The following is a 13,376-nucleotide window of genomic DNA, read 5'->3' on the forward strand; positions in this document are numbered from 1 at the left end:
GGTTGGTTGGTTGATCTTCTCTGTTCATCAAAGTTTTGGTTTATATCTTCTTCTGTAAGAATGTTAGTTATTGTTTTTGAGTAGAAATAAGTACTATTTTGTAGTATGATTCATTTTAGTTATTCCAAGGTGCCAAGAATCACAAGAGTGGATATTCATTCCATTGTACCTACTTCCCTTCATGCAAGTTCTCAAAGTTCACAAGTTAATGAAGCAGAACAGATCAACAACATTCAAAATGGAAAACTGAAGAGTCCCACCTAATTTGGTCTTTTGGTTTGAATTCCAACCAATCAAATCCTAACAAGCATTTGAATGCATAATTGAAGTACAGTGAGACCACTCGTTCCTTGACATTCACATGTGAAAAACTTAAAAACCGAATCAACGCTTGAAAATTTAAGTACTATTGTCAATGAGAGGGAGATGAAGATTTTTAGAGCCTGAAAAGTTTGGTCAAATGAGACCACAATCTACACATGTTTTAGTTGTTTGGTTGGTTGGTTGGCTGTTTGTTTGGTTGGCTGTTTAAGAACTTGAAGAGCTGTTTGGAAATTGGTCCTTCTTTGAGGGTTGGTGGAAGAGCGAGGAGCATCCTTGCCTTGTTCTCCTTAATTCAACTAACAACTTCTCAACTATACTTTTGTGTATTTATTTATTTATTTATTTATTTTATCACTCGAGAAGTATGTTTTATAAAAATTTAAAAAAAAATGTTTATAGTATTTATCTCATTTTTATTTTTTGACACAAAAATAATCCAATAAATTACAAAATAAAATCGATTTTTTAATGAGAGAAAAATTAATGAATTTAAATTTTTAAAAATTCTTAAACACCCCCCTAGTTCACAGTGACACACATCCACCGTAAGTGTGTCTTGGGATCTGCATGCAATGCGGATCTAGAGGCAAAATGAACGGTTGAAAAAGAAGAGACCCTTTGTCCGCGTGTCTATAGTATAAAATTCTCCACCAACCCCTCCGTGCTTCTCCGCCGAGTTTAGCGACGCCTCCCAGAACTCCATTTGTCTCCTCTTCCTATATAGACTCTCACGTTCGCCTTCTCCTTCTCCACGCCAACCTTTCTTCGGTTTTCTCACCACCTTGGCGATCCATTCTACAATCCAGAGATTCCTCCTTGTGTTTCTATGTGATCATCCTGGTTGAGATCCCTTTTGTTTCTTTTGGTTATAAAAGGTGAGCTCTTTGGCATCCTTTGCGCTTCAGCTAGGTTTCTTTGCTCCAAAGTTTGGATCTTTTTGCTTGTTTTAAGTTTTCATGTATGAGAGTGCATAATTGGTGTTGTTTGTGTTTTTAATTCTGTGTTTATGTTTAATTTGTAATTAGCATTTGGGATTTTGTTTGGTGTCCTGTTTTTTGTCATCATGGAGATTGGGATTGGTTTGATTTATGATGTTCTTTGATTTTGATGTAGAATATAGGGGAAGATCATAGTTGAAAGATGGGTTCTTGATCCAGCTTTGATTGGGATTGGTTCTGTTTTCTCTCTTTTCTCTTGAGGTTTTTTTTTTTAATCGGATTGTAGCAGTTAGGACGTTTGTATGGGCTTCTTGTTTATTATTAAATTATTTGCCTTTTTAGCTTCGAGATATGCTCGCCACCTTCTTGTTGTTGCTTTTATAAATCATTACTGTATGCATTGCTTTTCTTTAATGTGGTTTGTTAGAATTCATCCAAATCAAGGGAAATGTATATAAAGAGTTGTGTTTGCTGCTTGTCTTGTTATTTTATTTCCATCTCACTCATTGAATTCTTTGTGTGGATCATTTAGAATAATATCTTTGTTTATATCCCTATGTTGTTGGGGAAATTATCACACTAAGATACCGATTTACCATTTATTCATATCTGTTTAGAAAATGATTTTTTATGTTACTGTTATTACAGAATGGCTGCTTCTACATTTCAACATGCCCTTGGTACTGTTAAATTCCTTGGCTGGGATAGTAGCCCTGGTTCTCAAAATGGCATTAGTACTTTCTCTGTGAAAATGGTTTCCAAGGATTTTGGCCTAGACATGAGGCTGCTTAAAAGAGGGAATTGCAGCTCTGGTAGCTGTAAGTTGAGAATGGTTCATGCATTAGCCTCTCATTCATCAGTTGCTGATCCAGTTCAGGCACCATCAAACCAAAACTCAAGTGATTCTCAGAAAAAGACCAGTAAGTCCTGCACATTTTGTTTCAGCTTCCCCTGTTCTCGTGAGTTTAAATTACAAAGTCAACATAATTTTGGGATATACTGAAATTTTCCTGGTTGACAAATTGCAAGAATTATTGGTAATTAATCTATATGAGATTCTAAGCTCCTGAGTTAACTTGCTTTTCCATAAGTATGTGCCATTTTAGGTTACATATTTTGTTCTAGAAACTGAATTGTTCTTCAAATAAATATCTAACTGTATATTTGTGCTCATTGCAGATGAAACTGCACTTATATTAATTCGCCATGGTGAGTCCTTGTGGAATGAGAAAAATCTGTTTACAGGATGTGTTGATGTTCCCTTGACCCAAAAGGGTGTGGAGGAAGCAATTGAAGCAGGAAAACGTATAAGCAATATACCTGTCGACATTATCTATACATCTGCACTGATTCGTGCTCAGATGACTGCTATGCTTGCCATGACCCAGCATCGACGGAAGAAGGTTTCTTTTCTGAATCTGCTTTGTTCCAATAATGAATAGATAGAAAATCCCCATATAACCAGATATTAAATTATTTTTGTTCCTTGTTTTTACTATTGTTGGTTTTCAGGTTCCTATTATCATGCACAATGAGAGTCAACAGGCCAAGACATGGAGTCAGATATACAGTGGAGATACGATGAAACAATCTATCCCAGTCATAACTGCTTGGCAACTGAATGAAAGAATGTAAATAGCTTGACTGCTTCATGTTGAATATTGTTACTTGCATAGCAATCCATCTTTCTTGAATGTTTCTTATTCTCTCTTCCGTCATGCTGCGGCATTTCTTTTAGGTATGGTGAACTGCAAGGTCTCAACAAACAGGAAACAGCTGATAGATTTGGAAAAGAGAAAGTCCATGAGTGGCGCCGTAGCTATGATATTCCTCCTCCCAATGGAGAAAGTCTAGAAATGTGTGCTGAAAGAGCTGTGGCCTATTTTAAAGAGCAAGTGAGATTACTCTATAAACACTCTGTATAACTAAGAATTAGTTGTTTTCTTTATCATGCAGCACCATGTGACCTTTTTCTCTATCTAATTTATTTTATTCATGTCCCTTAAAATTTCTTAGTAAAAGAAGGTTGATTATAATTATTTCATATACCAAAAATCATGCCATTAATGGCAAAGAAAAGAATTATATTCCACTTGTCAGGTATCTAGCAAAATCTAGCTGATGCCAACATGCCATAGTTGGTGAGATGCTTTTTGAAAATTATAAACTACATGTGTGAAAGTTAATCTTTATTAGAGGACTTGTACTTTTTGGTTTCTTTTCCTCCTACAATGAATATAGGGCACTCTCTGTTACCAGAAAATAATTTCCCTGGGTCAGAACTTTCTCGATATTTGCTCATAATCTTTATCTTAAACTAGTCTCACCTGAATATTTTCTTCTAATGGTTCTCGGCACTAAAGGTGATTTTTCCCTTGCAATCACCAAACTCTCTGGCCCTTCATGAGTTGGTTCATAGAAGTCACTGTATTATGATCAATTGGTTAGGCACAAAGAATGTCATGTATGTATATTGAATTTCTACAATTTTAGCTTGTGTGCTCTGTTCATCTGTCATTAGGATTGACATTTTCATAAATCAGGCATCTGAATGATATTTTCAAAATGACATGTGCTGATAGAAAGTTCACTGTTTCTTTGAATTATTTACATAAACTTACAACATGACATTTTACCTCACTGTAACTACCCTGGTATCCCATGTATTATTTGGGCTACTTACAGTTATATTTATCAGTATTGTTATTATTATGGTGGCAGATTCAACCTGATCTTTTGACGGGAAAGAACATAATGATTGCTGCCCATGGAAATTCACTGAGGTCTATAATTATGTATCTTGACAGGTTGACTTCTCAGGAGGTGATATTTCCATGAACTGTGTCACTTAATGAACTCATACATAGTTCTTTGAAAATCGCTGAATTCCATGTAATGTTTCTATTTAAGATGCAAAACTAATTTTCTTACAGGTGATTAGCCTTGAGCTGTCAACTGGCATTCCTATGCTTTACATATTCAAAGAAGGAAAGTTCATCCGTAGAGGAAGCCCCGTTGCGCCTTCTGAAGCTGGAGTTTATGCCTATACCCGGGTATGTAAAATCTTCAGTCTGTTATAACCTTTTACTGTTGTTTATTCACAAAATAGCAACATAGATTTGATGGTATCCTGTACTTTACAAGCTGAATTTTACACCTTCGTAATGTATGAAAGTCACATTAAGTGTGGTCACCACAATTATGTCACTTTTATGGGTAGTGGCTGATTGATCTTCTGCTTCATATTATGCAGAAACTCGCTCTCTACCGACAGAAGCTAGATGAGATGCTTCACTGATGCTATGAACCGGTAGCCTTTGATTACAGAAGACCTCCATTTTTGCTAATTTGTGTGAATCTTCTTTGATGAAACATTCACGACATACAATATATGATCCAGTCATTATGTATGAGAGACTGTCTTGTTCTTTTTTGTATCTGTCAACCACACTTCAATCACTTGATCGACAAAGATATTGTCGAGACCTGTAATTTTACATTTTGAATGTTAATTCTTGTTCAACATTGTGATGAAGAAGTTAATGAAAACAGAGTTTGTATTTTATCCACATCTTCACTTCTTGTCATGGTTTCTGTTCTTCAATTTATTTCCAGTCTGTGAATTAAAGTTCAAAGATGATAACATGACATAAAAAAAACTTTAAAAAAAAAAATTACAGCCAAGAAGAAAAAACTAAAAAAGTGGTTCTCTCGGTTTAATTAATTTAATTAATTCTAAACATGAGAATGATGTTGAATTTTATGAATCTCATTCATTGATTTCAGAACTAATGGGAATTAATAGGAAAGTCAGTCCAACGTTTTCCAACTTCCACACCGGTTTTTCCTCTCCTCAATTCCCGGGGAAACCTTGAGAAAGAACAATTTAAAAGAGAAGACTTGGTCTTCCGTTTCTCTCGTTAATGAATGTTTTTGGATCCCAAAAGGAGTTAATTGTTTTTCTTTGACAGCAGATAACAACACAATGTAAAACAATTTACAATGCAACAGAAAACAGAAAACAGAAAATTTTCTCCATTAATCCAATCCTTCTCTCCATCTCCCAATTCTCTTGCTCTTCTTCTTCTTCTTCTTCTTCTTCATCATCATCATCATCTTATCCTTCTTCTTTCCTCTGTACAACATGAAAACCATGAGATTTTCTGTTCTTAACTGGAGACTCCTTCATCCTTGAATGCATGCATGTCAAATTTGGATACTCCTCCCACAATGACAAAATGCAGAAATTCTGAAGATTCTAACAAAGGTGACAAGAAGAAGAAGGTATTTATTAATCATGTGCTTATGTAATTTTGTTACTACTTTTTCTGTAACAATGCAGAGCATGTCAAACTATTGCATTCATTCTCTTCTTTCTTTATTTCTTTGTTCTTTTCTAGTCCATTATTACAAACATATTCAGCAAGAAAGGCAAGAATGGCAGAAGCACCGACGATGATATATTCCAAACAAGGGATTTTGTAGTTTCTAATGGTATTATTCTCTGTTTTCTCAATCTCTATTAATCTTCAGTTTATGATAGATCTCATCTATATATTTATTTATGTGTTTGAATTTAATTTCTTGAATTGAAATAGATGTGGAAAGGAGATTGATGGCAAGAAGGAACTTCTTGGATTCTTCTCCCATTGTTCGGAAAAGCTTTTCAGGTGTGTCTATATATATATATATATATATATACAAATCATGCTTAAACTGGAAAGCTTTTATTCATTTTGTTTTTGTTTCTCTTCAGACAGGCATCAGAGTGCAAGAATTGAAAGCCTAAACTTGTGTAGTTTAGACAAACCTGTAAGAAAGTTGTTCGAAGTTCATGAGTTAAGGTATATATATACATACATATATATAAGGTGTTCAAAATTTAGTTAACTGATGAGAGACTACTATATCTAATACGATATCGATGAAACTTGCAGAATATATGTAGGGACATGGAATGTAGGAGGAAGAGCTCCACACAATGAGCTTAACCTTGAAGATTTCTTACAAGTTGAAGGCTCTCCTGACATCTATGTTTTAGGGTAATTGACCACAAAAAAAAAAACTATCATATGAGTGAAATGTGTGTGTAAATATATGTATGATTTAAAATAATTTGGAGTTTGTTTTGGATGTTCATCAGGTTTCAGGAAATAGTTCCTTTAAATGCAGGCAATGTGCTAGTAATTGAAGACAATGAACCTGCAGTAAAATGGCTTGGCATCATAAGCCAAGCAATCAACAAACCAAGAGATCAAACATCTAAAGAAGACTCATCAAATGGTGGATCAAAACACAGCACCAAGGACTCCAAATCAGGCCTACTCTTCTTCCAAAAACCTTCACTTAAGGTCCTTAGCAAGAATTACCGTTCCGACGGTGCTGCAGTGAAGTCCTGCAACTACTCTTCGGAGGCATCGAGTGTTCGTCGTGGAAGAGAACTCAGAGACTTCTTGCGGAGGACTGATTCAAGCTCTGACGATGATTCTTTTCCGGCTTTTTGCATGTCTGAATCTCAATACCAAATGCCTTACTCACTTATATCAAGTAAGCAAATGGTCGGCATTTTCTTGTCGGTGTGGGTGAAGACGGAGCTTGTCCCTTATGTTAGTCATCTCCGATCATCGACAACTGGAAGAGGCATTATGGGTTGCCTAGGCAATAAGGTAAGAACCCTAACCCTAACCCTAATAGCTATAAAGAATCACACCAAAACCCTAATTCACCTGACTATGGTCACTGCATGCAGGGTTGCATTGCCATGAGCATGTTGGTACACAGGACAAGCTTTTGCTTCGTCTGCAGCCACTTGGCTTCCGGCGAGAAGGAAGGTGATGAGCTAAGGAGGAATTCAGATGTCGCCGAAATCCTCAAGAACACTCAGTTCCCTAAAACATACAAGTGTTCATGCAGAAGATTCCCTGAGAAAATTCTTGATCATGAGTATGTTACTAATTTAAACCCAAACCATACACTCACACAAAAGAGTACATATATATATATATATAAAAATAGATACTAATGCATCCATGAATGCAATACAGCCGAGTAATATGGCTTGGAGATTTGAACTACAGAGTAGCTCTAAGCTATGATGAGACAAGAACATTGCTTGAAGATCATGACTGGGAAGCACTCTTGGAGAAAGATCAGGTGTGTGTATATATATATAAACATTGGTTAGTTATGAAGCATGTTGATTGAAAATTTGGAATGGATAAATAATTTTGTTGAATTGTGTGACAGTTGAGAATAGAGAGGGATGCAGGAAGAGTGTTTAATGGATGGAAGGAAGGGAAGATATACTTTGCTCCTACTTACAAGTACTCACATAACTCAGACTCTTACGCCGGAGAGACGGTGAAGTCGAAGAAAAAAAGGCGAACACCGGCGTGGTGTGATCGGATATTATGGTATGGAGATGGGATTGAGGAGGTGCAATACATAAGAGGTGAATCAAGGTTCTCGGATCACAGGCCAGTGTGTGCAGTGTTCATGGCTCAGGTGGACAAGACTAATAATGTTAATGGGAGAGTGAGGAAAGGCTATTCCGGTGTGGTTGGTGCAAGGTGCCATTTTGATGACGCTATTCCACAAAGACATAGCTTCTATGAGTTCTGATTCATATATGCTTTGTATTATAATTAATTTTAATTTAATTTAATTAATTATAATGTTTGTGGATATCTATTTCTTTGTTGTTTTAAATAATTATTATGTATTATTTCATTATCAATATGTATAAATCACTGTTTGATTGGAAAACATACTAGAGTCACATAACAAAAAAAACATAAAACGAACTAATAATATAAGGAAAAAATACATTCATAATCCATCAGAGGTGAAAGGTATAATCACTAAAATAGTCCTTGTATTTTTCTCTCTTTTCTCTTTTGGTCCCTCTACTCAGAAATGCTCCCGATTAGTTTTTTTACTTTTGAAAATATGCCCACTTAGTTATAAATGCTCCAAACTAGTCCTTCTATTTTTAAAAATGACCCACTATGTCATTTTTAAAAATAGAATGACTAGTTGAGAGCATTTTCTAATTAGGTGAGCACATTTTCAAAAGTAAAGAGACTGGTCAGAAACATTTCTGAGTAGAGAGATAAAAAAGGAAGAGAAAAAAAAAGTAGAGGGACCAATTAGGGTACATGCAACCTAAAAGATGATTAACAAAAGTAAATCATCCACCAGGAAAAATATTGAGACAAGTTAGTGATTAGGCGTTTTTTCAGGTTCGTCGGTTCATCAAGAATTGGTGGTGAGAGAATTAAGGAAGTTGGGGCTATTTTTATTTAAAAAAAAAATTTCTTCGATGGTGTTATAATTAATAATAATTGAGCTATTATTTATATAGTGGAATGACCATGATAGCCTCACCTGGAAGAAAGAACTTCCATTTGGCCCTTTTGACAAGTGGAGGAGGTGACCCACTTCCCCATAAAAACAGTACAAATATTTGAGAGACAGAGAGAGAGAGATGTTAGAAAGCAGGGGTATTTTAGTCACAGAATGTTAACCAAAGTTTTTTGTACTACAATATCAGTCTAGGCACCATCAATGGACCATAGAACAAGTCACCAATTCCATGAAAACTCTAATTTTTATTTTATTTTTAATAAATGTATTTATTGGGATTTCAACCATATGTTATCATCCATAAATATATTCCTTCTATTCAATCATTAGAACATCCATCATTAATAACGGATTAACCACACTTTCAATCCAAATTTAATGAATGACATGTTTCGGGTGGCATTGAGTAGCAACACTGCCGATGGTTAATCCCTTCAGAGAATCGTGGGTCCCATTGCTTCTCATGGGGTGCATTCTATTGGTCGGTTCCATTTTATGGTCACTTTTTATGTCTTTCTCTTTCTAAACCGCCATTAGAGGCATGAAGAAAAGCTTTATTAATAGAGCTCTCTGGAGAGAGAGAGAGAGAGATGGAGTTCTCTTTTCCGGGGTTCTCCTTGCTTTTCCTGGAATTGGACTTCACGTAGCTCGAGGTTTTCTCTCTCTCTTTCTCTTTCTCTTTCTCTTTCTCTTTCTCTTTCCCTCGTTTTCTCATTTTCTCTCTCCCCACGTTGCTGTGGGTCTAAAATTCTTTGAGATTCCTATCTTTTTCACATTTGTCTCTTTCTTGCAACGCGTCGTGGGGTTTTATAGAGTGGAAAGGAGAGTTCCATCGTGGAGGCGCACTTCCGAATCGTAACTCCAAGGGGTCGCCTCACGCATTGCCATTGTTTGAGAGAGGTATGGGAAGTGGGTTTTGATGTGTGTTTTGAGCGTTTTTGGGAATTTTGGGACTGTGGGGTTCGAAAAGGTGGCGTCTTTACTTTGGGTTTTTGCAGAACACAGGGTTGAAAAATAGGGTTTGGGGGAAAGGTGTGAGTGAGCTTCTGATAGTTATTAGGGTTTGGTGATGTTGGAGAGCAAGTGGGGTTTTGGTTTCTTGCTGAGCTTCTAGGCTTTTAGTCGTTGGATTCTTGTGGAATCGGGTAAATGCTGGTTGGAGAGAAAATTTTCCGAGTATTTTTTTGTGCTTTTTTTTGTGGGAGGTGAGAAAAAAAAAAGGAATGTTTTTGTTGGATTTATCAACTAAAGTTCTCAGCTTTTCTTGATTAGGGGTTTCAGACTGAAGAGAAGGGACTGATTTTTACTGCATTGTTTGGATCTGATGAGTAGATATGTCTGAATGGTTTGCCATTAGTGTTCATTCTGATTCTTGAGAAGCTCTGGAGCTTTTCTAAAGAGTATCATGGGTTCTTCTGGATCAAAACCAGAGAAGAATGAACCTTTAGTTCTTTGCAAAGAGCGCACAAGATACATCAAGCTAGCAGTTGATGCGAGGTATGCATTATCTGCTGCTCATTTGGCATACATTCAATCTCTTCGCAATGTAGGAAGTGCTCTAAGACGATTTGCAGAGGCAGAGATCTTGATAGAGTCCTCATTGTCAACCTCTGAACCAGACAAGAGTCCTTCTCATTCATCTTATGCATCACCATCTCCATCCCGCATTCCTGAGCATGTTGGTTCACCATTATCACCACGGTTGTCCAATTTGAGTTATGTTAGAGCTACAAGGAGTAATGCAGTGACGGTGACTATTAATCCAACCTTTGATAAGTTTGCTGGAGATGAACACATGGACTTCCCCATGCCACCTCCTCCTCCGCCACCTCCGGGATCCTCTTGGGACTACTTTGATCCTACTGATGTTATAGAGAATGTTGGTTTGGTTAATGGTGAAAGTAGTCCAAACTTGAACTTTAGTAGGTGGACAGGTTTGAGAGAGTTCAAGGAAGAGGTAATGGCTCCTTTGTTTGAGGATGAGGTGAAATCTTCTCAAAGAGATGTAGATAAGTTTGCCTCCTCAGTGTTGAACGATGATTTTGGTGGTAGAAATGCATTGGCTAATTCACGTTCTATCAATGGCGGGGAGCGAGTGCAGAAGTTAGAACGTGGTAATTCTAATGGATCTTCTGAAGTATTGACTAGAATTGCTTCTTCAGAGATAAAAGGTGCGAAGGCTGATTTGGAGAAGGAAATTTGCACAGAAATGGAGGACCCTTCGGAGTTTATTACTCACAGGGCTAAAGATTTCCTGTCAAGTATAAAGGACATTGAGCATCGGTTTCTACGGGCAGCTGAAGCTGGAAATGAGGTCTCAAGGATGCTTGAGACCAGCAAGATTCAGCTTGGTGTTTTATCCTGTACTACAGGTGAATCATTCAGTATCTGAAGTTTTGATATATATATATATATATATATGTACCTTTGAATTTTTCTGTGATAGATTTGATTAAAATGTTCGTTCAGTGCACTTAATATTTCTCTTGGATCATCAGGAAAATCTTCTGTTTCACTGTTTCTCTCAGTTCTCCATCCTGGCTGTTGCAGAACAGATGATGACTCAGAGCATGGTATGATGGTTTCAGTCTTTCATAATAGTTGAATCTATCAACTTTGCATAAGAATGATTTGGATCAATAGAATCAGTTTCTTTCTTTCTGTCCTTGTCTATAGAATCTGCTCAGCATGTAACAAAGATTATGACATGGAACCGCTCAATCTCATCAAGGTCATCGTCATCCAAAAATCCCCTGACCGCAGCATCAAAAGATGACCATAGTGAAAAAGGTAGTGATTTTATTGAAGAATTTTCCATGATATCGGGAAGTCATTCTTCAACATTGGATAGATTGTATGCCTGGGAGAGAAAGCTTTGGGATGAAGTGAAGGTATCTTGTTGTGAACCTTGCATACTTTAATATGCTGCTTGTTTCTTGAATTATGTCGATTTTTTATTTTTCCAACTCTTTAAGTATCACGGTTGAGTAAGAAAAATATTGCAAGTACTTGAAGACTCCACTTCTGATGATTATCAAGCTTTTGATGACTCTTTTCTGTTATTTTTGACTCCTTTAGGCTAGCGAGACCATCAGGAAGGCTTATGACCAGAAATGCATTCAGCTCAGACACCAATGTGCAAAAGATATGAATGCCCAAGCAATTGACAAAACCAGAGCAATCGTCAAAGATCTACATTCCCGACTAAGAGTAGCCCTTCATGCAGTTGACTCAATATCTAAGAGAATTGAGAAGTTGAGGGATGAAGAGCTGCAACCACAACTATTCGAACTCATCCAAGGGTATGATCATTCATTTCATTTGAGCAGAATACAACTTCCTGATGTACCAATTGCGGAATAAAACCACTTTTAGCAAATAAACATTTCAAATTTTTACATTGTATGGCTCTTGCAGGTTTATCCGCATGTGGAGATCAATGCTTGAATGTCATCACTCACAATACATCACAATCTCACTAGCCTATCATGCCAAGAGCTCAGCAATAGGACCACAAAGTGAACCCCACAGGCAAGCACTGACAAACCTTCGCGGCGAAATAGATTGCTTTGGCTCTAGTTTTGCAAATTGGGTCTCAGCTCATAAATCCTATGTTGAGGCACTCAACTCCTGGCTTCAGAAATGTATTCTACAACCACAAGAACGGCGCAGGGGAAGGAAAGTGCCATTCTCCCCTTATCAATTTCTTGCACCACCAATATTTGTTCTGTGTCATGATTGGTTAAGCGGAATCAATTTTCTTCCTTCCGATGAGCTTTGCAGCTCTATCGAGGACTTGAGATGGGAATTGCATGCACATGCTTGTTATGAGCATAAAACAGAAGAGAAACCAGTTGATACAATACCTGAAGAGGTGCAAAATGCAGTGGAATTAGCAGAAAAGAAAGACGGCAAAGAAGAGGAGAAGAAACAGGGGAAGAGTTCTAACTTGGGTGCAATGCAGACAAGCTTGACGAGGATGTTTGATCGGCTGACAAAGTTTGCTGAGGCCTCACTGAAGGTGTATGATGAGGTGAAGAAGGGAACAGAGAGTGCCCGAATCGCATACAGTAATGGAAGAATCAGGTGAAGGAATGATTATATATATATTTATATAAATGAGATGGGTTTTGATTGTTGAGAGACCAACCTTTTGTAGTAGTGGCTTTGTAAATTCTCATCAATGAGTGAATTCCTTTCAGATTGTTCTTTTCAGATATTAAAATATATAAATACATGTAAGATTTCTTTCTTGGCAAATAGTGTTTATTATCTGAATGCCAGGTTTTTCTACCAACAAAACATCAGAAGGATTTTTACAAACTGTTATCATGTTGAAGATTGTTGAATTGTATGTCTTGCCTTACACAAGGCATTATTATAGATTAAAAACAGAGGGTAATAACTGTCTACACAACTGCCAGGCTTGAGGATTCTGGCTCAACACGTTGGACAGTACCAATGCCACCAATTTTGTAGACATCTTCCAGGTTTGCATATCACCTGATCATGTTGTCACCTATGAAACCAGAGGTAGGCATGAAGGTGATCTTCTCAGGGAAGTAGCCCACCTTTTTGAGGTATGAATAGACCTATTTCACAATCTCATTCTAAGCATTTGAGAAAAATATGGACTTCAAACAAAAAGGAGTGGGAAAATATTATTAAATGTTCATAAGTTGGCCATGACAACCAACAAGCTTTCTAACTAAAATCTAACGCTCAACTACATAATTGTCTCTCCATGTC

At 36.9% G+C, this 13,376-nt stretch overlaps 3 protein-coding genes across 10 annotated transcripts; all 3 read left to right on the forward strand.

Moving 5' to 3' along the window:
- The first annotated feature begins 998 nt into the window (after nucleotides 1–998).
- Nucleotides 999–4,831, forward strand: LOC120262372 (2,3-bisphosphoglycerate-dependent phosphoglycerate mutase 2). Its single transcript, XM_039270468.1, has 8 exons — nucleotides 999–1,199; nucleotides 1,911–2,182; nucleotides 2,442–2,665; nucleotides 2,775–2,893; nucleotides 3,001–3,157; nucleotides 3,984–4,085; nucleotides 4,196–4,315; nucleotides 4,516–4,831. Exons 2-8 carry the CDS (start codon nucleotides 1,912–1,914, stop codon nucleotides 4,558–4,560), a joined length of 1,038 nt encoding a protein of 345 aa, XP_039126402.1. The 5' UTR covers nucleotides 999–1,199; nucleotide 1,911; the 3' UTR covers nucleotides 4,561–4,831.
- A 661-nt stretch (nucleotides 4,832–5,492) lies between these two features.
- On the forward strand, nucleotides 5,493–7,883 carry LOC120260256 (type I inositol polyphosphate 5-phosphatase 5-like). The gene is made up of 9 exons (XM_039267700.1): nucleotides 5,493–5,546; nucleotides 5,663–5,756; nucleotides 5,861–5,932; nucleotides 6,019–6,106; nucleotides 6,200–6,304; nucleotides 6,406–6,928; nucleotides 7,012–7,205; nucleotides 7,307–7,415; nucleotides 7,509–7,883. Exons 1-9 carry the CDS (start codon nucleotides 5,493–5,495, stop codon nucleotides 7,881–7,883), a joined length of 1,614 nt encoding a protein of 537 aa, XP_039123634.1.
- A 1,334-nt stretch (nucleotides 7,884–9,217) lies between these two features.
- LOC120261468 (protein ALTERED PHOSPHATE STARVATION RESPONSE 1) lies at nucleotides 9,218–13,005 on the forward strand. Of its 8 annotated transcripts, none has more exons than XM_039269377.1 (7): nucleotides 9,223–9,280; nucleotides 9,441–9,527; nucleotides 9,900–10,999; nucleotides 11,126–11,200; nucleotides 11,304–11,518; nucleotides 11,706–11,929; nucleotides 12,045–13,005. In XM_039269377.1, the coding sequence occupies exons 3-7, from the start codon at nucleotides 10,033–10,035 to the stop codon at nucleotides 12,715–12,717; spliced, it is 2,154 nt and encodes a 717-aa protein (XP_039125311.1). In that variant the 5' UTR covers nucleotides 9,223–9,280; nucleotides 9,441–9,527; nucleotides 9,900–10,032; the 3' UTR covers nucleotides 12,718–13,005. The 8 variants fall into 8 exon arrangements, with proteins under 8 accessions (XP_039125308.1, XP_039125309.1, XP_039125310.1 ...); XM_039269379.1 differs by having other exon boundaries at nucleotides 9,909–10,999; XM_039269374.1 differs by having other exon boundaries at nucleotides 9,218–9,772.
- The last annotated feature ends 371 nt before the right edge of the window (nucleotides 13,006–13,376 follow it).

The sequence above is a fragment of the Dioscorea cayenensis genome, chromosome 5 (genome assembly GCF_009730915.1).
Source record: "Dioscorea cayenensis subsp. rotundata cultivar TDr96_F1 chromosome 5, TDr96_F1_v2_PseudoChromosome.rev07_lg8_w22 25.fasta, whole genome shotgun sequence".
Taxonomy (NCBI): Eukaryota; Viridiplantae; Streptophyta; class Magnoliopsida; order Dioscoreales; family Dioscoreaceae; genus Dioscorea; species Dioscorea cayenensis.